Source organism: Hippocampus comes, unplaced genomic scaffold, assembly GCF_001891065.2.
Source record: "Hippocampus comes isolate QL1 unplaced genomic scaffold, H_comes_QL1_v1.1 scaffold137, whole genome shotgun sequence".
Lineage (NCBI taxonomy): Eukaryota > Metazoa > Chordata > Actinopteri > Syngnathiformes > Syngnathidae > Hippocampus > Hippocampus comes.
The window spans coordinates 743,050-765,755 of NW_017806002.1; the positions used below are offsets into that span (position 1 = coordinate 743,050).

Sequence of the window (22,706 nt, forward strand, 5' to 3'; positions counted from 1 at the left end):
AGCAGCGCCTGCGCTAATGGCTAGCAGCGCTGGGGTGTTGGTATCGACATGATATCCCTTCAAGAACACTTTTTCGAACAGTCTGTTGGATGGTTGACAGCAAAGCATCACTTCCTTGCCCTGTGCTTTTGCCGCTATTTATGTAACTAACAGAACAACATTTGACTTCACTTCCAACCGCAGCGTGGCGAGCTGAACCGTACATTCCCTTTGCCCCTGCTTACCTGGAGAAATATCCTGAAAGAGCGACTTCCAGATGGTGTACTGCAGAGGCCCCATATATTTGGAGGTCGGGAAGTCCTCATAAGTCAAATTGGTCTCATGGATCTTGCCTTTGATCCTGTGACAGAAACAGATCAATGCCGGTCGAAACCTGCTCAATTGCCTTTTGCTAATAATGCAGCGCCTTGCTCGACACTTGGGTGATTAATCTCCTGCTTCGGTGTAATGCTTCACTGTCATCAGCATTAATTGATTTGAATGACTGAATGGGGTTGGTTAGATGATGATCTCAACTCCTGTAGGACCTTGTGAGTGGGTTACTTCTTGCACTGAAACCAGGGCGCATAAGGAGATTCTGCATGTTTGGAGGGCTATAATGCCAGGCATGAGATAAAAACTTACTTCAGACGATATGTAAACACCTGGAATATATTATAAAATAGCGGTGTGCATCTCTCCAATAAAAAAAAAAAACTGAAGAACAATTTGATACGTATCTTGATACTTGGGGAGTGATATGGACAAGGACAGTTTATTTTAAACCTTTCAGGGACAGTGGATACTACAGTGGATAGCTTATCATGTTATCAGGTTACAGGGTACACGAAAGGGTTAAAGTAGAACGATTCGCTTCTGTTCAATCCAGTGGCATAACCATTCGATTTGATGTGGTACGGCTTGGTTTGAGAGGGGATGATGCGATGAGTTTGTTGTTTTAAAATACGAATGAACTAGACACTAGGTCCATATCAATGTGGTATTTCCTTTGAAAGATCTCTCTCTCTCCAACAAAGGACAATTTGATACATATCTTGACAAATTTGCAAGTGGAACTTTCAATTTGGTTTGATTCAATGCACTCCCATCTGTAATTCAAATCAATTCAAATCATTTTTTTGCTAAACCCCTACAACTTACCTCTTTCTCCAATAAATTTCAATTAAAATCAATGCATGTTTCCTGTTATATCTTAATTCTTTCACCAAGACATTTTGGACCATTCTTAGATCCCGAAAGAATCACATATTTTCTCCTATTTGTCCTTCATATGAAAATAGAAAATGAGCAATATTGCTGATTCAAAATATTTATAGACACATTTTAATACGAGAAGCTCGATAACTAATCTCTAAAACGTTGCTGCAAAGAGATGTGATATAGTTCAATTAAAATGTCCTCTATGAACCGGCCCAGATTAAACATGACAGCTGCTTTTCGGGGACTAAGACACCATCTGTGCAAGGATTATTAGAATTTGTCACACAAATCACTGCTAGATCCAAAATGTAAAATTTTGTCAGGAGTCAACTGTCGGATAGATCTTTAAACGCGGATATTCCTCTCACTCTTGTGTTCTTCGGATAACGCTGTGACTGCCTTACCTCTCGGATGTGACGGCCACCCCCTCGAGGAAGTCGTGTCGCCCCGTCTCGTTGAGGCGCTCCTGCAGGATCTGGATGCCCTCCTTGACGTCGCGCAGCTGCTGGCTATAGCGCTGGATCTTGTGCTCGGTGTCCGTGAGCTTGCGCGCCGTGTCCATCTCCAGTTCTTCCAGCATGCTCTTTTGACGCTCGCGCAGGAAGCGGTGGAGGCGCTCGAAGGCGTCGCCGATGGTGGCGCGGAGACCTTTGGCTGAGGACTGTAAAGGAGACGCAATCACAACTCACTCTTAGCTATCTACAATGAGCGTTCAAAACACTGGACGAAAGTGAGAAGGGCTTCAACAATTATTATGGCAAATTCGGCCATCAGAAAATGGTCACACAGCTTATCCTTGGTGAGGTTTTCAAGAGCTGCAGGGGAAAAAAAAAAGGCAGGCTCAAGTCATGTGAACAATTGAACATTTGAGCTCACAGATTTTGAGGGATAAAGAGAAGGGATCTCAAAGAGAATGAGTCATCCGAGTGTCTGAAGCGATGAAACAAAAAGCAGCCAGGAGAGGTTGTCAAGTCTAAACAGCCAGGAAACAAAACAGGATGCTCTTGATTCAATATTTGGTTTACAGATTCTTCGACTATCTTGCATTGCCTTCCAAAGCACTTTTTTAAATGGATATTTATACGCCTGTCTTTTTATCCACCGTGTCTCCATCATCTGAACTCACAACAAAAACTGAAAATAAATCCCTAGAGCATCCAACTATGTACTTTCTTCAGCTTGTGTTTTGTTCAAGGATCCCTGCGAAGCGAAGCGAGTGTGGGCGAAAAAAAGCTACGCCCTAGTTGGATGACAGTCAACATCCACCGTCACTGAGCGGGATTCGATCCCATGTTGGTTGCAGAAAACGTCAAACCTCACCACACCGACAGCGACCTTCAAGCTGGACCTTTATATGGATGTACACCAATTTAATGGGCTTTTCTTTGGCCCCATGTGCCACCCCTTGACAGCGTTCTGAGGATACACAATCGTTGCACCTTAACGCATTCAGATTATTCGATGCTTGCATTTTATGCTTGGCAGTAATTAACGGGGCTGTTCCTGAGATACGGTACAGTGATCCCTGTCACCTATGGAGTGACGACAAGTAAGCCATGTAGACATGGACCAGGCGTTCCTCTGATGAGACACTCCAATGTCATGTCATTATTGTTTGCAAGATTGCAATCATTAAGGCACTTTGTTGCACAAAACCTACTCTGTCTGTAGATATTATCAATCTTTCCTCTGAACTTTAAGATGTAATTACAGTCGCCAAACAATTCCCCTCTTTTTCTTCGAGTGGGGGCAGGTACGATCTCTGCGGGAGCCGGATAAATGCGGCAATTCGTCGAAGAGTGCGACAGTTATGACATGAGGGCGGGCTTGCGTCCCGGCCTTCCTCGCTTGTTGATGAGTGGAGTGGGCGGATGAAGCGGCTCCATGATCAGTCTCGCCGACATGCTGCCGGGGCCCAGCAGAACGTGTTGGTGCCGAGCAGGTGTCTGGAGCCCTCGGAGGTGAGACGCTGGCTAACTTTCGGGCGAGTATGCAATTATCGAGAGAATCCCCTGCGGGTAAGTGATGAGATCACAATGTCTATCCCTCAGAGAAAGACTCTTGAAACATGTATTTGCAATGCAGTGTGAGGTTGCCATCTTTTAAGCAAGAGTTCTCTTCCATCTCGCTGCATGCAGATATAGGCACCGTCGGCAACAGTGAACCACAATGAGTGGAAAATGAAACAAGTGGCCCTTTTAGGCGAGGAAGGAAAAGGAGGAAACAAAAGACTTTCCAAAATGGCTCAGAGACGAATACGGTGACGACGTGGCCATCTCCCAGGCAGGGGCAAATGGATTGGAAATATAATGAGATTAGCGTAGTGAAGAGTGAACGAAAGGAGCGCATCCCGCAGTTAGGGGACGTCAGTTGGTGTCGTTTGGACAGGAAATGATGTGTTGCTCCAACTTGGCGCAGCGGGTGTGCCGAGGTGCTTCGGTCTTGATGTGTGTAGTGTAGTGTCGTGTGCAATGGCAACTGTCACTCCAACCGTCGAGGGAAGATGGCATTTCTTGAGGAAATCATGGATGCTTCTTTCTCCCATCGATGACACCAAACATTTGTGCACCCACAGTGTTCAAATCAGCATCACTCATGGCAACAAGGGTGTGGATGATTCATTGCAGGGTTTATGTTTTTGGCTTGTTACAATATCTGGTTGGACATTTAGCCAGTCGCAATTGAGCAAATCATCGGTTGATGGAGATGAAGAAGAAGATGAAAAAGAAGATGAAGAAAATCCCAGTTGGCGGTGACGAACTGTAATTTAGCAATCTGACGACTGACGATTACGGTTTTGGTTCGGCTTGAAATAACGGGTGGCCCGGCCGCTGGCGAATGACGACCGGCAAAAATGTACTGACTTGCCCACGTCTGAACACGTTAACGTGTGGTCCACTGTCAACTATCATACAGGAGAGCCGACTAATAGTCCATCCGAGCTTCTCTTCTGTAAAGATGTGTTGCTTTGAAATGGAAGAGTGTGTTTTTTTGTTTGTTTGGGTTTTTTTTAAGTTTAGTTCAGTTTTTTTTTTTTTAAGGAGAATTGCTGCAGGACCTTCGTCTCAGTGAGTTGTCTTTGCAAGAGCTGCAGGGCCTCAGTGTGACCCTTCTCGCTTTCCTGCAGGTTAGCCAGCTGCTCCTTCATCTCCCTCTGCAACACAAGCAAATCACAAGCAAAGGGAGGTCAGCAACCTGTGATCAGGCCCAACAGTCTAAAATTAACTATAATAAATAAATAAACAATAATCTGTGATTCGTTTCTGGCTTGCTCGGATCATGCCTCCTGGTCATCTAGGTCGAAATGTTAATGAATATTTTCAGCTCTGTTTATCTAACTATCGTATTGATTGTTGCTCTTGCTCGCTCAGCTTCAGCACAGATTAAACCCCACAGCTACGAAACAAGGAATGCTTCTCCCATCGATGACACCAAACATTTGTGCACCCACAGTCTTCAAATGAGCATCACTCATGGCAACGAGGGCGTGGATGATTCATTGCAGGGTTTATGTTTTTGGCTTGTTACAATATCTGGTTGGACATTTAGCCAGTCGCAATTGAGCAAATCATCATCGGTTGATGGAGATGAAGAAGAAGATGAAAAAGAAGATGAAGAAAAATTGCTGCAGGACCTTCGTCTCAGTGAGTTGTCTTTGCAAGAGCTGCAGGGCCTCAGTGTGACCCTTCTCGCTTTCCTGCAGGTTAGCCAGCTGCTCCTTCATCTCCCTCTGCAACACAAGCAAATGACAAGCAAAGGGAGGTCAGCAACCTGTGATCAGGCCTAACAGTCTAAGATGAACTAAAAAATAAAATAAAATAAATAATAATAATCTGTGATTCGTTTCTGGCTTGCTCGGATCATGCCTCCTGGTCATCTAGGTCGAAATGTTAATGAATATTTTCAGCTCTGTTTATCTAACTATCGTATTGATTGTTGCTCTTGCTCGCTCAGCTTCAGCACAGATTAAACCCCACAGCTACGAAACAAGGAATGCGGACAAGAGAGCCAAGATCGCATGAAAATCACAGGGGACGTCGGATGGCGTCAGAGGAAAGTGGGTTTCGTTTCTCATCGGGGCTCATGCCGGTTACGCTCAGCCCTTCTCAGGTCTCCTCACGCAAGGAGCGAGACTCGGCGGGGGCTGGCTGAGGCTGCTGTCAAAAACAATGCGCACGCACACACATCTGGGATGAGCAGATGTCCTTTCATTTTTTAATTGGAACCTGGTTAAAGTTGTTTGGTTCGGTGTTTTGATATCTTATTCAGTCCTATTGTGTATTCCACCCTTCCTGGTTGGATGGTTTTATTTAAATGCTGTATTGGGTTCAGAAACTGTACACTGACCACCATCCAAGTCCCCATCTTATGAGTCTATCACACAGGCGTCAGCCCATTTCTTCATTTCAGATGCAATTTCCGAGAAGTGTAGGAGTCAAAACTGGGAGTACCAGGGTCTAGTGGGTGGAAAAAAAACACCTTGCACATAACTAAGAAACCAAAGTCAGGATATTCAACTTCTTGAACCAGACTGTATCCAAGCCCAAAAATGCCCTGTTCTAATGGTTCTAGTGACTCAGCCAGCTTGTGGGGGGGTTACTGCACAAGTGTAAAATAGTGCCAAGGGTTCTTGAAACGTGTCACTCCATAGCTAACCAACCTTCTGACAGAATTTGTCACAATTGCCAAGGCAGCAGTACGTAGCTAACGTCAGAGTCAAACCTGTAACAAGACACTAAAATAACCAGACTGTTTGGCAAAGGAGCCAGATCGCACATATGTAGTGACTGCATGTTCCATCTGGCCTATATCAAGGTTCTATCGAAGAGAGCGTCATGTGTTCCGAGGTCCCGGTAAACTTGATATGCCATTTACAAGCCAAACCGAGTGGTCCAGGGTTTACATTATAAGCGTGGTCAAGGAAAAAGGTACAAAGTAAAATTGTATTCCAAGGCCCCATTGTACTCGTAATCAATGGGGTTGAAAAAACCCGACTGAATGACTGGACCAATAAAAAAAATCCCTACAGATACACACCATCTATATTTTTTTCACAAATCTTCCTGAAAGAGTGGCAGCTGAACAAGACACTAAAATAACCAGACTGTTTGGCAAAGGAGCCAGATCGCACATATGTAGTGACTGCATGTTCCATCTGGCCTATATCAAGGTTCTATCGAAGAGAGCGTCATGTGTTCCGAGGTCCCGGTAAACTTGATATGCCATTTACAAGCCAAACCGAGTGGTCCAGGGTTTACATTATAAGCGTGGTCAAGGAAAAAGGTACAAAGTAAAATTGTATTCCAAGGCCCCATTGTACTCGTAATCAATGGGGTTGAAAAGAACCAGACTGAATGACTGGAGCAAAAAAAAAATCCCTACAGATACACACCATATATTTTTTTTTCACAAATCTTCCTGAAAGAGTGGCAGCTGTTTGAGCTGCAAAGGATTTTGGACACGTGTGATTCTGCCTTCCAGACTGGCCACCTGCCTCCTGGAGAATGTGAATTAATGGGCACGTCGTTGACGTCTATGTTAGCATCTTTTCATTGAAGTGGTTCTAATTCAGGATGAAAAAAAAGGAATAAACGGAAGTGTCATCTATTTAATTTTCCAAAGTTGAGGTAATCATACCGTCTCGTCGCTTCGCTCAGTTATCACCACCCTTCAAACCATACGGCATCACAAATTCCCCATATGGAGCTGTCAGCTCAGGCAAATGTGAGGGGGGGGGCTGAAAATCACTGAAGGTACTCGGCTGAAATAAATAGGAGAATAAATCTCTGCTGACAGAGGGAAACCATAACAATTTAAAACATCTAATGGGACGTACTCAATGAGGGTACTTAAAACACAAAAGCTATTAATTAATGTGTTGTGGAAACTCCCTGAGCTCAACAGCTCGCTACAAAATTCATCGAAACACGCTGGCCGACGATCGTTAAAAAAATGCAGCATTTTTCCTCTCAAGGACAAGAGGTAAACAAACGGCTGCTGTACAGGGCAGGGCGGGGCAGTGCAGAGCGTGACTATCCATTTTAATGATGCCAGTGCGGCAGTTGACAGACTGACCGAGAAAATGTGCTCCTCTGCTATGATGTGAAACAACGAGCAATTGACTGGTGCCAAATGAACCGATTTTTGGAACTTCATTTTACATTTGCCATTGTTGGCACAGGTAAGAGCATTTTGATGTGTTGCTCCAATAGCCCCCCACTAAAACAAAAAGAGAGTCATTTGTCTATTCACTGTTGACCATCAACTTTGACTTTGCAACCTGCCTAAAAGAGGGTCATTTGTCTATTCACTGTTGACACTGTTGACCATCAACTTTGACTTTGCAACCTGCCCGGCGCAGTCTGGAGGCTCATTGAGCAGAATTGTTAAGATGTCTAAAAGTAAGATAAAATATCAATGGTTATTTTTATCATTATTTATTGGAAAATGAAAATACATGGTGACAATGGCGGCCCGGTGGTCCAGTGGTTAGCGCGTCGACCTCACAGTGCAGAGGTACCGGGTTCAATCCCAGCTGCGGCCTCCCTGTGTGGAGTTTGCATGTTCTCCCCGGGCCTGCGTGGGTTTTCTCCGGGTACTCCGGTTTCCTCCCACATTCCAAAAACATGCATGACAAATTGTGCCTAGGTGTGAGTGTGATCGCGAATGGTTGTTCGTTTCTGTGTGGCCTGCGATTGGCTGGCAACCGGTTCGGGGTGTCCCCCGCCTACTGCCAGCTGAGACAGGCTCCAGCACCCCCCGCAACCCTTGTGAGGATAAAGCAGATCGGAAAATGAATGAATGAATGAATGAATGAATGGTGACAATATTGAAAATTAAATGCTTGGTAGGTTAACAAAATCCTGATAGGTATCAAGATAGGCATGACTTACAGTAGCAACAGGTGGATATAGAAAGTGAACACACCCGGATATTTTCTTTGTTAGTGCAAAGCTCTTGTGTTTTATTATGACGTGCACAAGGAATTGGATGTGAAGTGCTGGTGCACTGCAGATGCCCGGAGAAAGATAAAAAGCAGGTGGCTAAATCGGAAAAGGGACGTTTTTTTTTTTTTGTGTTGACTTGGCTAGTTTGTCTTTTGGTCTGGTGTTGAAGCAAGTCTCTCACCTGTCTGTCCGATCAGGCCCGACGCCAATCTGAAGTGACACTTGGCCAACATGTCAACTTGCAGAAAAGGTGCAAAACAAAGAGGTCATTTTTTTTTATGTGGATGACAGAGCCGGTTAGCCTCACTAACTTTGGCTATTCCTCTCCCATTAGTTTTAAAATACTCCAACCATGGGACTGGTGCTGAGGAACAAGAGTAGTGGCGTGAAGCGAAGCTTTACCTTGGTCGCCAAAATGTGATGTCCAAAAATGCGCGGGCAATAACTGTGTGATAATGAGAACTTTATATCACAACATTCAGTCACGCACCAACGTCAGCACGTTTGTGTTGCTTTACAACTCTTGAGTTTGTGTGACGGTGCGTTTTCCCCAGTTCAGTTTAAAATGCTTTTCTAGCATTCAAAAAGAAAAATGCATCTCTATTGTTCCATTCACATCATGAGTACATCACTGTTAACATATCATAAGAAAAAGAGATGCATTCCTTTATTTCGAGTTTCCCTGAGACAAGATTACCGGGATGAGGAATAAATGCTAACCAATTGTCAAATTGCATCGTTTCATTTTTGGAGACGTGACAGTAATAATGCGGGTCCTTCCCTGATGACGGATGCCAATTTCAAGGCTCACCGTCATTCTCGGCTCCGTGCTGAAGGGCTTTATTCAATATTTATAGCATCTGAAAGCGCACGCTTCCCTGTGGCCATGCATTAAAAGCCAACACAAATCCCTCTCACCGTCCATACTGATGCCAGCTTTATTATTCTCCCCCCAGCGCCTTCGGGAAGTATAGGAGAGCGTTGGGTCAGTATAATGAAGAATCAAACAAAACATGCACTTTCACAGGCCTGAATAAGGATTTTTAAAGGCCGACAGGATGGAAAATGGGCTCTAAATATTATCTGCCATCCCATGGACTTAAATTCATACATTCATACATATGTAGGTTGACCCAAGAGGATTGCTGCAAAACTGGCACACCACTGGGAGGATTATTTTCCTTTTTTGGAGGAAAGATGTCTATTTAGTGGACTATACAGGGATGAATTGCTTTATAGTTTCCTGATAAACCGTGATTAAAACTTCAAATGGTTATTACTATTGAGTACTTTGACTCCAGTAATTATTTGAGTTTCTCAACCGTGCATTGCGTGCGGCTAGGTGCATCGCGAAAAGGCTTTCAATAACCCTACCCTTCATTGAGAAACATTTTTGGTTCCTCGATGAACCTCTGCATTCTTGTGACCAATAAGAGGCCGATTACTGTGGCTTGCTGTTACACATGTTCGGATCTTACTTGCATGAAGAATGATTTTTATTGCTGCCATTTGCGATTTCTATTCTGAAAAAAAAGGCCAACACGCAGCCAGTTCACCATTAATTAAAAACAATAATAAGAATAAAGTCTTGTCATTTTTTTAGGGACATGTTAAGTATTTTTTTTATTGGGGCTAAGCATGACAATAACGATTATAATTTGTCACTCACGCTCAGATGTCAAACTCAAGGCCTGGGGGCCAAATGCGGCCCGCCTGGTCATTTTATGTGGCCCGTGAAAGAAAGCAAATCATGTGTGTCAACTTGCTAAAATCTGAACAGAAATGTCAAATTGTCATGTGTAATAAACAACGTTGAGATTTTGTAATAATTTTGTTACCCGGATTACACTCACTGGAACAATAATTGAACCAACTATTATAACTGCCTTGACTGATTTTAAAACTAGTAATCTATTAATTTGTTGTGTACAAGTAATCATTTTGTGGTTTCACTGTCATAACGGCCCTCCGAGGGAAGACATAACTCCAAATTGGCCCGCGACTAAAATGAGTTTGACACCCCTGTCTTAACGGCTCTGGAACAACTGGAACCAGACCAGGCAGTGACATTTGTGCAGTAAGAGGTAGTGATGAGAAGAGATGCTATTGCGGCCCCCAAGCAGTCGTCAGTTTGTAGGGCGCGCCATGCAAATGATGACTTGGGGCTCTGATGTTCTACTTCACAGAGTGAGGAAGCTCACGCGGTATGCAAATGCAACAAACCAAACTGGAATAGCCAAAGCAAACAACACTGTGTGTCAGTTTGATTTTTTTTTTTTTTTTTTTTTGCCATTGCTCAACTGCAAGAAGACATTTTTGAACTACTGAGAAAGTTGAGCCCCTTTCACACCGCCTTTTCTTTACATGATGCTGCAGAATGGAGAGCCATCTAATTATGGGATTGCGGGATGCTGTCTGTGAGAAAGCGCAAAAAGAGCTGCGGCAGCATCCTGCTTTGCTGGGTTCGGCGGAAGAGGTAGAACTTGTGAAAGAGCTGTTTTCGCAATTTTTGGAGATCTCTGTGACTCTGTGGGAAAGAAGTTTATGATGCTGGAATGGAAATGCTATACACAATGATCTGATAATGTCACTGAACGCAAAAGCCGTATGTGGCTCATTTTGTTACACACGGTTTAACCAGGTGTGTCAGATGGGTTTCAGGAATGGTGTCACAAAACGTAAAAAAAATATATATATAAAAAAAGTGGTATGTTTAATCTAAGTGTTGCACCAGCTGCAGTGTTTGAGGAACATTCTGCATAGCGCTCTTTGCAACTTATCCTCCTCCTGTCAAAGAAATAAAGCAAAATACTGCCATGGCAGACTCTCACATACCTGTAATTTAGGTGTGAGAGCAGCAGAACTTGTATTCTAAGCAATTTCTCCAATTTCATCCATTGCTACAATAGATGCAACCACTATTGAAAATACTGTTGAAAATCGAATCCAACCTCATCTTAAATTGACATGTAGACCGATTTGTTGATCAGTCTCTGAACATAAAAGTTCATTTTTCTAATGTCAAATGTTTATTTTCTCCTAACAAAGAACCGAAGAGGTGGCCGAGTGAAGTCCACGTGGAGATGAATGCACCACATGGCTTTCATCTCACCGCTCACCCTCAAAAAGAGGAGGGGGGTAAACGCCCTGAAAATGACCCTGAGATGCGTTTGAAGGCCAGAGGAATTTCACAACAACCCAATGACTGCCAGAAACATCTTTTTTTTCCCTGTAAAGCCTCTTAGGATTAGTCAGACCTCTAGTAGTCAGCATGTTATTAATATAAAACCATGTAGAATGTGTCAGGAACACAAATCACCCGGTGAGGAAGCGTGATGCTGCTTCAGCCTGATGGAATGGACGCAGCCAACTGGTCATTACACTTTAGTTGTCAGCAATAAGCAGGCAGGCCTCCGTTCCCGCAGAAAGAGCTGACCAAATTAAGTGCGTGTCTGGCATTCCTACCGCTCGGTTCCTGCAACATCCAATGCATTTTCATAATTAAGTTGCACTGTAAAATAATGCCACATTGATATTTTCAGTGCAGCTTGCACTCAGGAATGTTACCATATACTGTGATGACTTTTAATCATATGCAATTGTTATTTTGGCTGCAGCCATGAGGTACTACCATATGTCTATATGACTATTTTGTTAGACAAAATAATTCCTCACACCGGTTGGGCTTTTCCTCCTATAATTTGCCATGTGAATTCTTATTTTCTTAAATTAGAACATCCATCCATCCATTTTCTAATCCGCTTATCCTCATGAGGGTCGCGTGTGTGCTGGAGCCCATCCCAGCTGTCTTTGGGCAGTAGGCGGGGGACACCCTGAACCGGTTGCCAGCCAATCACAGGGAACACATAGACAAACAACCATTCACACTCCCAATCACACCTTGGGACAATTTCGAATGTTCTATTAACCTTCCACGCATGTTTTTGGAATGTGGGAGGAAACCAGAGTACCTGGGGAAACCCCACGCAAGCACGGGGGAACAAGCAAACTCACACACAGGAAGGCCGGAACCGGAATGGAACCCTCCACATCGGCACTGTGTGGTGGACGTGTTTACCAGTCGACCGCCGTGCCGCTAAATTAAAACACTTCTTCTCAAATACTGGGGCGGGATTCTCTGAGAGTGTGTGATGCGATGCCAGCAAGCTCTTTTTTTTGACAAACTCGAATAAAGTGCAATTGCACATCCAGTACAGTAGGTGGCAGTGGTGCTCTCATTGTCAGAGTGTAAACAGGAAGTATGAGCTTAAAGGTATTTTTTGCACTGTACACACACAGCACAGTGCAGGAGATGTGAATTGCAGTGACCAAACTCTCACGAGACACCATGCAAAAATCTGTCACAGTGACGAAAAGAAAGGTCAAATGAGACTAAAAACAATGTTAAGGATGTTATTCTTTGTTGATCAATTTTTCTATAGTTAATCTATATTTCTTTTTTTCTTGTCTTTAATGTTACTAAGGACACAGTGTTAGGCAGAGGTATACTTAGAATGAAACAAATTTATAGTTGCAGCAGCGAGTTGGGGCGGTGCAAAATGTTTTCTACTTCCGAGGGTCCCGTAACAGAAAATAATAGAGAAGCAGTGAATTAGAACAACTTTGAAGTCAGCATAATGGAACGGATCGTTTTCGATATTGGAGCATCCAATGTATTTGCCATATCAGTAGTACATTTGTACCAGCGACCCAGACTCACAGGCAAATAATTGGCCCTTACAGCGGGAGCGCATAATAAAATGCCGCTTATATTAAACTGCTGCATACATTTGAACTGATCGCTTGAACCATACCCATGCTAAAGAAATGCCTCGTACTCACACTGCCGCAGGGAGCTCATTTGTTATTCAATGACACTTAAGCAATAATTCACAGCCGCGTGACAGCCTCCACTTACTAGCCTGACCATCAACCTAAATGGGTATGAGTACCTAATGGCATTATGGCTAATAGGAAAGTATGAGGGACTGCAAAGCTCGTCACACAGCAATTAGGGCAAATTGGTGATTGAATTGCTAACGTTAACTTGGAAAATGTTGACTGCACACAACATAAGGTACACTTTTGTCCGATGAATATTTATTACATTTAAAAGGTTTTCAAAGATGAATCACTTCACTTTAACCTCAATGGGTAGATGATCATGAGGTTGTCAAATTTGGAATTCAACCTAATTTTAGGCCGGCAAGGGCCCAGCTTGTAGTGACATACAAATGCAAAGCACCACACTGAAAGCTTCTTGTAATATTTTGGCCCTGTCGGGTAGCTATCATCTATCGACGGCATCTTTTGTATTGGCTCTTATTATTTTTTGGGCATATTTACCTTGTGGGGTTCAAACTAACAGAAAAAAAAAGTGTTCCTTCCAAGGCTGGTAATTAGCCCAACACTGCTCTTGCATAATGTGACAAGGTTCCCCTGTGACTGAAAACAAGAATGCGGGAGCGCCCCGAGCTGTGCCCGAGTCATGCGGTGTTCCTCTAAAGCATGACTTGAGCTGGAAACACAGGTTGACAAGCAAACAGAAATTTGCCATCACTCCCTCAGGGTGACAAAAGAGACGTTGAACAGGTAAACCACCTCCGGCTTCAATTGTGGAAGGAGGCGGGTGAGCGACTGGGAGCCCGAGTGAAGACTTCCAACAGCAGTTGGTCAAATGAAATCATCTGCTGCAAATCACAAGGATGGGGGAATTACAACAGATTACAGTCCAGCCTTGCCCACTACCAGGGAACAAAGGTTGCTCTAATCTGTTTTAATTCTCCGGCTAATCAAGAATTCAGCAGCGGGTCCGCAATCCCGAACAAAACATTAAGGTGACACGGGCAAAACTCATAAGGTACATATTTATGTCCTTGACTTTCTTCACCGGGCTGTCCGCCTCGAAGGGAGGTAGAGTGAAAGCAACATCCTCCGTTGTCTGCTCACATGCATTTAATGTCATCCATGCGCTGCTTTCACTACTGATCTGTATCATATTAGAATGAGGAAAGGCCTCAACACTAAACCTCACTTTCAGATGTGAAATTTCAAGAGAACACACTTATGCTTTCCATTACCCAGTCTGCCGGGATTGACTGTAATTACAATGAAAATCACCCTCAAAGTGTTACATTTTTGGAGTTCAACATTTTTGGGAAAAATAGGACTCAACAAGTCTCCGGGTGTTTGGATGTAGCACATTGCACCAGGCAACAGCAAATCATCTGAGACTTCAGCTCACACTTTATCTCAAGAGAACATTCCCACCAAAAAAAAAGCATTTTTACTGCGCCAATGATGCGTGTTTTGATCAGCACTGAGACGCAATTTCAGAAATATCGACGCGACTGAGAGTTTTGCTCCCCATTCTTCCTCGATTATGTGTCTTGTAAGACACGTTTTTATTGTGGTGAAATAACCCAAATTTGTATGCAAGTCGGAATGCGCCGGGATCCATCAATTACAAAGAACTAATGTGATAATCACAGCAAATATTCGTAAGAAAAACACTTGCGGGCCATAATTATAAAACAATCAAAGGAGAAACTAAGAACCCACCTAACCGTGCCAAGTTGTACTGCATTACTACACATTATCCCACTGCGCAGTAGTCCAACTATCCTACGCTACGTTGCTAAGGCGATAGTAAAGTCAGACCAGTTAATATTTGAAAGAAACAGACTCTTACGCCATCAATATAAAAATAAAAACAGTAAATACAGCGACAGCTAAATATTCTTGTATCGTTGCTTTCTTCTCCGTATTCTTGCACCACTGAGCAAACTACCATTGAGGCCATTTGTCACCTCGAAACGTTGTATGTTATTACCGTGGTAAAATGAGGACCTCTGTATTACACAAATTGCGTCTTGAGTTGACAAATGTTTTACAATGGTGACAGACAAGTAAATCCCGTTGAAATTAAAACAGCTTGGAAGTCAACTTGTGCTACTAAATTGACTTGGGAGGTTCCACGTGCAGTACGCCGTATTATCAATATCCTCAGAGTGTACATTGGTCAGATGTTGCTTTTAGCTCCCTGCCGTCTTTGAAACCATCAGAGCAATCTTTTATGCCTTCTATTAAAATGGCTTTCTAAGCGCACGCATGTGACTAATGCAATACGCAACATTTCTAATGCACAACAGATATACCGACTTCTGACTCTCACTTAAGCTAAGCGCGGGCCAAAAGTAATCATCTTAACAAGACAAAATGTTGCCTTTGATGGATGCGCTACCGGCTCCACTTTCTCGGATAAGTGCTTCTGTTTATCTCTTAATCTACGACGATACGTGCAGAGATAAACACTCAGTCCTGCCACGTGCATCCTGTGTGTTGTCAAGAAAAACAACTTTTCCATGAAAGAGATCCTTAGGACTTCAATTTTTCTCATGGGATGTGACTTCCTGTTCATTGGGATTCAAATTCTGTACATATCTCAGTCTAGGTGAACAGCGGCGGTTTGGCAAGAATGGTCCCACATCCCATTTTTATCCATATTTAGAAGAAGCCAGAGTACAACCTGAAAATATTCAAATTCTATTAAAAAAAAAAAAATCTGTGATGTGGTGAACCATGATAAAACATGGGACAACTGTACTTTTTTTTTTTTTGCCTGAGCAATCTTTTTAATACCGAATCACTGTCTGTGCCGGGCAAAATCGATTGCTTTGCTAAACAGACAGGATTGAGATTAACTCATTAGTCACTGACATCTTGAAAGAAAGAAATTCTCACAGCAAAGACCGCGAAAAAAGGGAGAAGACTAAACAAACGAGAGGCAAAGCTGCTGAGAAAAAAAAAAAGAAGGGTAGGCAAGGTGATGCAAAACCCCATGGGTGGTGGTGGCATCATCTGTGGGTGCCCTTGAGAAGGCCTGACTCATTACTGCGGAGGCACAGCCAAGCGTGGCGGCAGCGGCGGGAGCAAGAGTCGGCAGAATGAGTGGCAGCCTGGAAGAACACTTCAAATAGGTGTTGAAGACCGCCCGCTGCGGCTTTGATGCAGGTGGCAGAAATGCAAATGCGCTTTCATATTTCATGTGTCTGGCGGACTGGTAAGGGGCCGACAGCAAAGGTGTTCATAAGATATGACATGCGAGGTGCATCCGGATGCTTTCGATGGCAGAACCGCGTGGGTGGATTCACCACAGCAGTCATTTAAGTCTCCAGAAGCGTGGGCTTTATTCTACCACACAGCTGCCCGATGCTCTTATTCCTTCACATGCCGTCCACTGGATCCATCTAACTCTCCAAATATGCTCGAATTTACAGGCCCGCCCACCCAGCCAACTCCATCTTGCATCTGGTTGTTTACTGCTGTCAAGTAGAGTGCAAAGACTTCTTTCGGGTAAACGGACAGCAGGAGTGCATGGTCACACGCACGGTCTCAATCATACAATTAGGGAGATGGGACTGACAAGCGTCGTGCCACAATTCATTTTTTTTAATTAGGAAAGCCACAGTCACCGAAGCACTTTTCAGCCAGTTGCTAAACTCCGAGAGAATAGTAAAATCACGATCACAATATTCACACAGGAGCTGCTGCCATCCACGGATCACGGCCAGACACTCACCTCGCGTGTGTTTTCATTAGTTGAAAGTTCTTTCTATATTGCACATTTTCACCTGTAGCGGGTGGGTGTGGAAATAATTCCCCGTGATGAAAGGGGGCTCACTGTATACATTTCTGCCAGTAAAGAGCATATAACAGAGATGGGGGGGACTGGAGTTGCTATTTTTTGGACTTGAGACTTGCTTGTGAAAAACTTGGGAATGACTTGAGTTGACTTGGAATGGAACCAGTGATTGAAGCAACTCCAAGGGTAATGATTAATTTTAATTAATGGATTATTTAGTCCATAACATTGGCGAAAAGGGGATGGCAAAACGCATGGTTTGCACCTCACGGGATGAAGACAACAATGACAATGTCGAACTTCATTCGTCATTACAAACCCACAGAAGGGTAAGCTAATATCACAGATTAGCAAGCGAGAAGAATATTAGTTGAGGACCAGTACAAGATATGTGTAGTTAAGTACAGCTAAGTCATGTAAGTCGCAGTGGGATGATTTCCGATATCCGAACCACTCATTTAAACTGTGGCGTTTCCGTTTGCATAGTCATGCAAATTCCCCTTCAGCCCGCCCCCCGCACCTCCTCCACCCCTCTATTTAATAACGAGGTGAAGCGATGATGCATTTCGAAAGGAGCTTCTATGTGCCGGAACACAGATGTAAACAGCTGAATGCAAACGAAGGGCCTCTTTCATAGGTAGATATAAATCGGATCTATATGCAGACTACTGACATTGTCCGTGAATCTGCAAAGCGGTTTTGAGTAACAGTTCTTGTCTCTCCATGTGACTTTAATTTAATCCCGCTTGAAACGGGAAGCATAAGGTAGACATTTGTGATCATAAAAATTCAGCATGTTAGGGGTTTTATTTATTATGCGTGGCAATGATGTGACGTCATCTTTAGTAGACATCTCCATTAAATGAGGATATTGAGAAGCGTTGGCTCATACCTTGAAAATCAGGAGAGCCCAAATCCGGTCCTTGAGAGCCCCGATTAAATCTCCTAAAGATCTTAACCCATTTTTTCACTTGGTTGGTCGTGTTTTATTGCCAAAGTCTTTCACAAACTCTCGTAACTCAGCTCCACAAGCTCTGCTCTTTACTGAATGTACTGTGGATGAAGAAGGTTACGCCCTAAGGGCATCCATACATCATATTCAAAAGGTTGTTACATGTTGACCTTCTCATAATGAAATTACTGGATCTGTTCCAATTTCAGGCAGGGTATTATTTCATGTTCTGCACTGTACTGCATCACCCTGCCTTTTGTGTTGAATTCATTGGCGGGTTACGCTGTGTTCTTTGCACTGGGATGATGACACACTGTTTACACAGCAGACACGGCATCCTACTGTATCATCATACCAGCCTACACACCTTGTATTATCAAAAAGACATATCAGGGTTTAACTTTCCAAACCTTACCAGTCAAATAAAGGGAACCGTACCGTTGTTGGGATATTGGCTTTTACTCTATGTTGAGTAGTCAAGTGCACCTAAACAGTTACGTGCTGGGTGACTGTCTGCCAGATGTGTTTATGTGTATGCGTTGCCGTTGGGAGCTTTTGGAGACACGTTTGAGCATCGTAAATTTGGCTGCAGGATGCAAATCAGCGGGAGGCAAAGCCACCGCATGCAATACGCCCCAAGGCCGGAGGTCAGCCCAGTGACATGCCAGGCTAAGGAGCTTATAAGTCTGCTACAGAGCAACCAGGGGCCGCCCTCTTTGGTGGCCACCAGCAAGCATAACATGCGGTCAATGTGGACGAGTCGTCAAGGCGGGGGTCCTCGATATATATCGCCGTTCCGTTCCTATAGTGGTAACCTACATGTGTCTGTAAGCCGGAACGGACCGGAGTCTATTACTAACAAATTTTAACGTTCCAGTATAGGCATGTTTAAAGTAGATATCGGTATGAAAACATTTATAGGCAGTATCGTCGTAAACTCCCCACCCTCAAATTTGGTCTGAAACATGTCTCAAGACACATTTGATGTTGAGGGGCTTGGGGAAATGGTTCGGGTAAGGGTTAAGGTTAGGGCGAGACCTGTCTCTCTGGGAATGGCTTGCTCTTGTCTCAGAGTGTAAACATTACAGACTCGGGATTAATTCTCAAAACCAAAACTATGTGGACAGCAGTGCTTTATTTGGACATTGGAGGATTTGTTCAGGCATGTTTATGCCGATACACCGAAATACTGTTCCTAGAGGAATCATTTAAAAAGAGCTTAGCGAAAGTGGTTTAGCCGAATTCCAGCTGATGAAAATAAATAATATTGTTCACACAATCATACAGTTTTGTTCAAATTTAGCACATTTTCATAAGCAATATCAGACGAGCCATAAAATTCACAGAAAAGTGAAATGGGACTAATCTGGAGAGATTCCTGAGCTCTACCAAGATGTATATAAGCAAGGCGGTAAAACCCCAAACTGCTCAGGATTCTTATTCAAGTGTAGGCCCTTCGCTCGAGAATCATTTCATTGAGTTTAATGCCTGCACCGCGTTTCACCAGGGCTAGAGCCCGGTCAAAAATCTATCTAGCCCCCATTCAGGAACTCCAGTAATTTATTTATTTATAAATTGAAGTTGGAAAAACATTTTTAAAAAGTGCACAAGTAGCCATTCTGTTCCAATACAATTCCTGTTCCCATGTTTGTGAGGGTAGGCAGGGGCGGGGTGAGTCTTCGTGCACATTCGGAAATACACTAAGCACACACTGGGTCACTCCGATTGTTCGTTAAGTCAGAGCGGAGCGTTCCCTCAGCTTTGCAGTTTGTTTATTCAGACTGTACCGAAAACGGAGTGTCGGTGCGCGCACAAAGCACTTCGACAAGGGACACGGTGCGCCAGTGCCTGCTGCATTCGGAAATTTATGGGAACTGAGCACACTCTGCTGCTTTGAACACAAGCAATCTCAGAGTAGTGTACGAACATCAGAGGGAATTTCTGAACATGCTCTTAGTTGTCTTACAGTCCATTTCAGCAATGGATCGCTATGTAAATAAAAAAAAAAAAAAAGAAATAACTCCCCCCAAATCTCCCACAGGGGCAATGAAGAAGAGGTCGGTTGTAAAAATGAACCAGGTCCAACTCCTGCAGGAGAACCAAATTGACCACTGGCAAAGTGATTTCACCCCAGCATTTTACTTGGTGAGATGTCAGCTTTAATAAATTGATACAAAGCCCACATTATTTCGATATTTGTGGTTCACATTTACTGCAGCGGGGGACTTTCTTCTGTTGCGTTTGTATTTGAATGCACCTTGCGTCTCGCTGCAGGCGTCAGGTGTCAATGTTTCATGTCATGTTCCCGTCATGACCTTGCCCATTTGAACCACAAGGGTTGAACGTATCACAAACGACAACACAAATATGAAATAACTGGCACCTGCCATTGATCCAAGAGTTCAGCCTGCAACACACACAATAAATCCCTTCCTGCGTTTTAAGCTTGAGATCGCTTACAGTTTATAGTTCGGCACCCAAGCGGCCTCATACATATTGTGTTTTACAACAGTAGTCCCATCAGCATTCAGAATACCACTGCAACTGAAAATAGAAAAGCACGCAGTCTCTGTTGGCAAAATGTAGAACGGGCCCTGGGATGAATGGGAAGCTGGGCATCATAAAGCAAATCAATAAATGCTGGTTAAGTGAGATGGTCGTTAACGTCGCAAAGTACACATCTAGACATGGATATTACTTCTTAAATGTACATAGGAAGGATTTAACCTGACACCCCTTCCGCCCTGTGTGTGCAGTGTGACAGACGGACACAGTTGGAGCACCGGTGCTGTATGCACCAGGAGAATTGTGCGCTCGCGCTGTGCGACCAGATGAAATTTTTACCAACACGCGAGGGCAGTTGCACCTATAATTTGTCGCTATATCGAGCCCTGATATTTTCTATGCATGGTTGTTTTTTTTTTTTTTTTTTATTATTTATGCATATTAAATAAATACACTTGTATTTACTTGTATAACCAGGAGGGAAAAAAATTCTGTCATTGTTTCCTCCATTGATGGATTTCTGTCCTGCAAGCTGTTGTTCTTCTTTCTCTTATTAATTCGGATTTTACGGGAATAACCTATGCAAAACAAGACCCCGGGCGGGCCATGTTAGGACCAGTAGAACAACGCCAGGTTTATTTTTATTTTGCCTTGGAACAAGGCTTGCGAAAGGAGACTAACAATGACACACGCCAGATAAGCAAAACCACAAACTGTGTCCGAACCTCTCTATCGTTCATCTTGCAGGCAGAGTAGATTGATTGGTCATAATGTCTGCAGTGTGTAGTGTCTACCGCATGCATGGAAATATATTTCCGGCCCGGATCATGAAACAAACCACGGTGAGTCAGTGGAGGACGTGCTTGTTGAGAGGGTGATTCATTGAGATGATGATGTAAGCTCACGGCACAAAAGGTAACAAGAGGACCACTGCTGCGCACATCAGTAGTGCTCCCTCGTAGGTATTCTGTTGTATGGGTGCTATACCTTATAAAAGGTGTCTGGAATCCTAAACGCATGTACCCATTTTCTATTTTTAGGGTCATACCAGCAGACTTTAGGCACCAATCTGTGACAAGGCACATTTCCACATCCGTGGCCGTCAGCCCTTTTTCGAGTCTTAAATAAATGTAACAGGCATCATGCTTTTGGAAAGCAGGAGGAGGTTGGAGCACCCGGAAACCAAACAGTTGGGATTTTTTTTTTTTTTTAATCATACCTGAAAAATATCAGAAATAGTCCGAACCTCCGAGCACCCCTCAAGAAATATTTGAACAGACAGTGAGAGAATCTTATCAGATCCCCCACATGTACCGTATTTTCCGTTCTACAAGGTGCTTCGGAGTGTAAGGCGAACCTTCAACGAATGGCCTATTTTAAAACAGTTTTCATATATAGGGCGCACCGCATTATAAGGTGCATAGAACAGAAGTTACAATAGTGGCTGCAGTTGCGTTACGCATCCACTAGTTGGAGATACGCTAAAGGGAATACAATACAATGTAGCTTTTTTTTTTAATGTAGAACTTTCACAACCACTCCCTTGTTCTGAGACAACTTTCTCCTTCAGGTAGCAAAGCCTTGAAAAAAAAACCTCCACACAAGAAGGCGTCAAGTGAGTTCCAAAAGCCAGACCATTTCGCTGCGAGAGCATGCCACTTACTATTGGTAATATGAACCGGGAAAAAAAACAAACAATGCCACTGCTCCACAGTCTAAACATGTAATTCTGGCACTTGAGCATTGTTGATTGGTTGTGCCTGCAGGCGATGTTCTGAGGCATGCTTCTATCTGACAGGCCGCTCCTATTCACTGGCTGGCAAAGATTAGGAAATAAAAGCAAACCTTGTACAAGCTGACCACATTTGTGATGTGAAAGATTTCTTCGAGATAAATTGACACTCAATCCAAGACTGTGCTTTGGTGATTTTCGCTGTAGGAGAATTGCCACTTGAAGACACTTGTCGGCTTAAAACTCACCACGGGAAATTGCTTTGTTCCCACAGTGCTCATACTTCCTTTCAGTGCCGCAAATCTGGGAAGCCTCCAAGGCTCCGGCCAGAATACAAAACGGCAGATTGTTGAAGAGCTTCCCGAGCTGCGGGACAAGCTGCTTGAATCTGAGGGAAGAGAAGCATCATGTGCTGCGCCTGGTGACATGTCCTCTACCGCTGATTGATTTGAACCTTTCTCTGGCTTCACACAGAGGCTATTCACCGCGCTGTCGAGACGAGCACACGCCAGGGATGAGGAATTTCAAATCATTTCCTTGATCGACTAGGGGTGAGAATATAATTGTTGAATTCAAAGTGTGTGTGGTTTTTTTTTTTTAAATGCTGATTTTAATGAGTAGCATTGCTGTTGGAAAGTTGAAAGTTTTCTTTCGGACATAACTAGAAACTGACCCTTTGGGGAAAATAGATTTGAGCTCAATCCTGACTAAAACAACCAGAGGAAG

The 22,706-nt window shown here is 43.5% G+C and overlaps 1 protein-coding gene across 1 annotated transcript in view; it reads right to left on the reverse strand.

The window, feature by feature from the left end:
* Positions 1–22,706, reverse strand: part of trim62.1 (tripartite motif containing 62, tandem duplicate 1) — a 34,318-nt gene that overhangs the window by 8,708 nt on the left and 2,904 nt on the right. The window contains exons 3-5 of the mRNA XM_019892419.1: positions 4,835–4,930; positions 1,605–1,861; positions 225–340 (exon numbers count right to left, since the gene is read on the reverse strand). Coding sequence (XP_019747978.1) covers positions 225–340; positions 1,605–1,861; positions 4,835–4,930 — 469 coding nt within the window. The remainder of the gene's footprint in view (positions 1–224; positions 341–1,604; positions 1,862–4,834; positions 4,931–22,706) is intronic.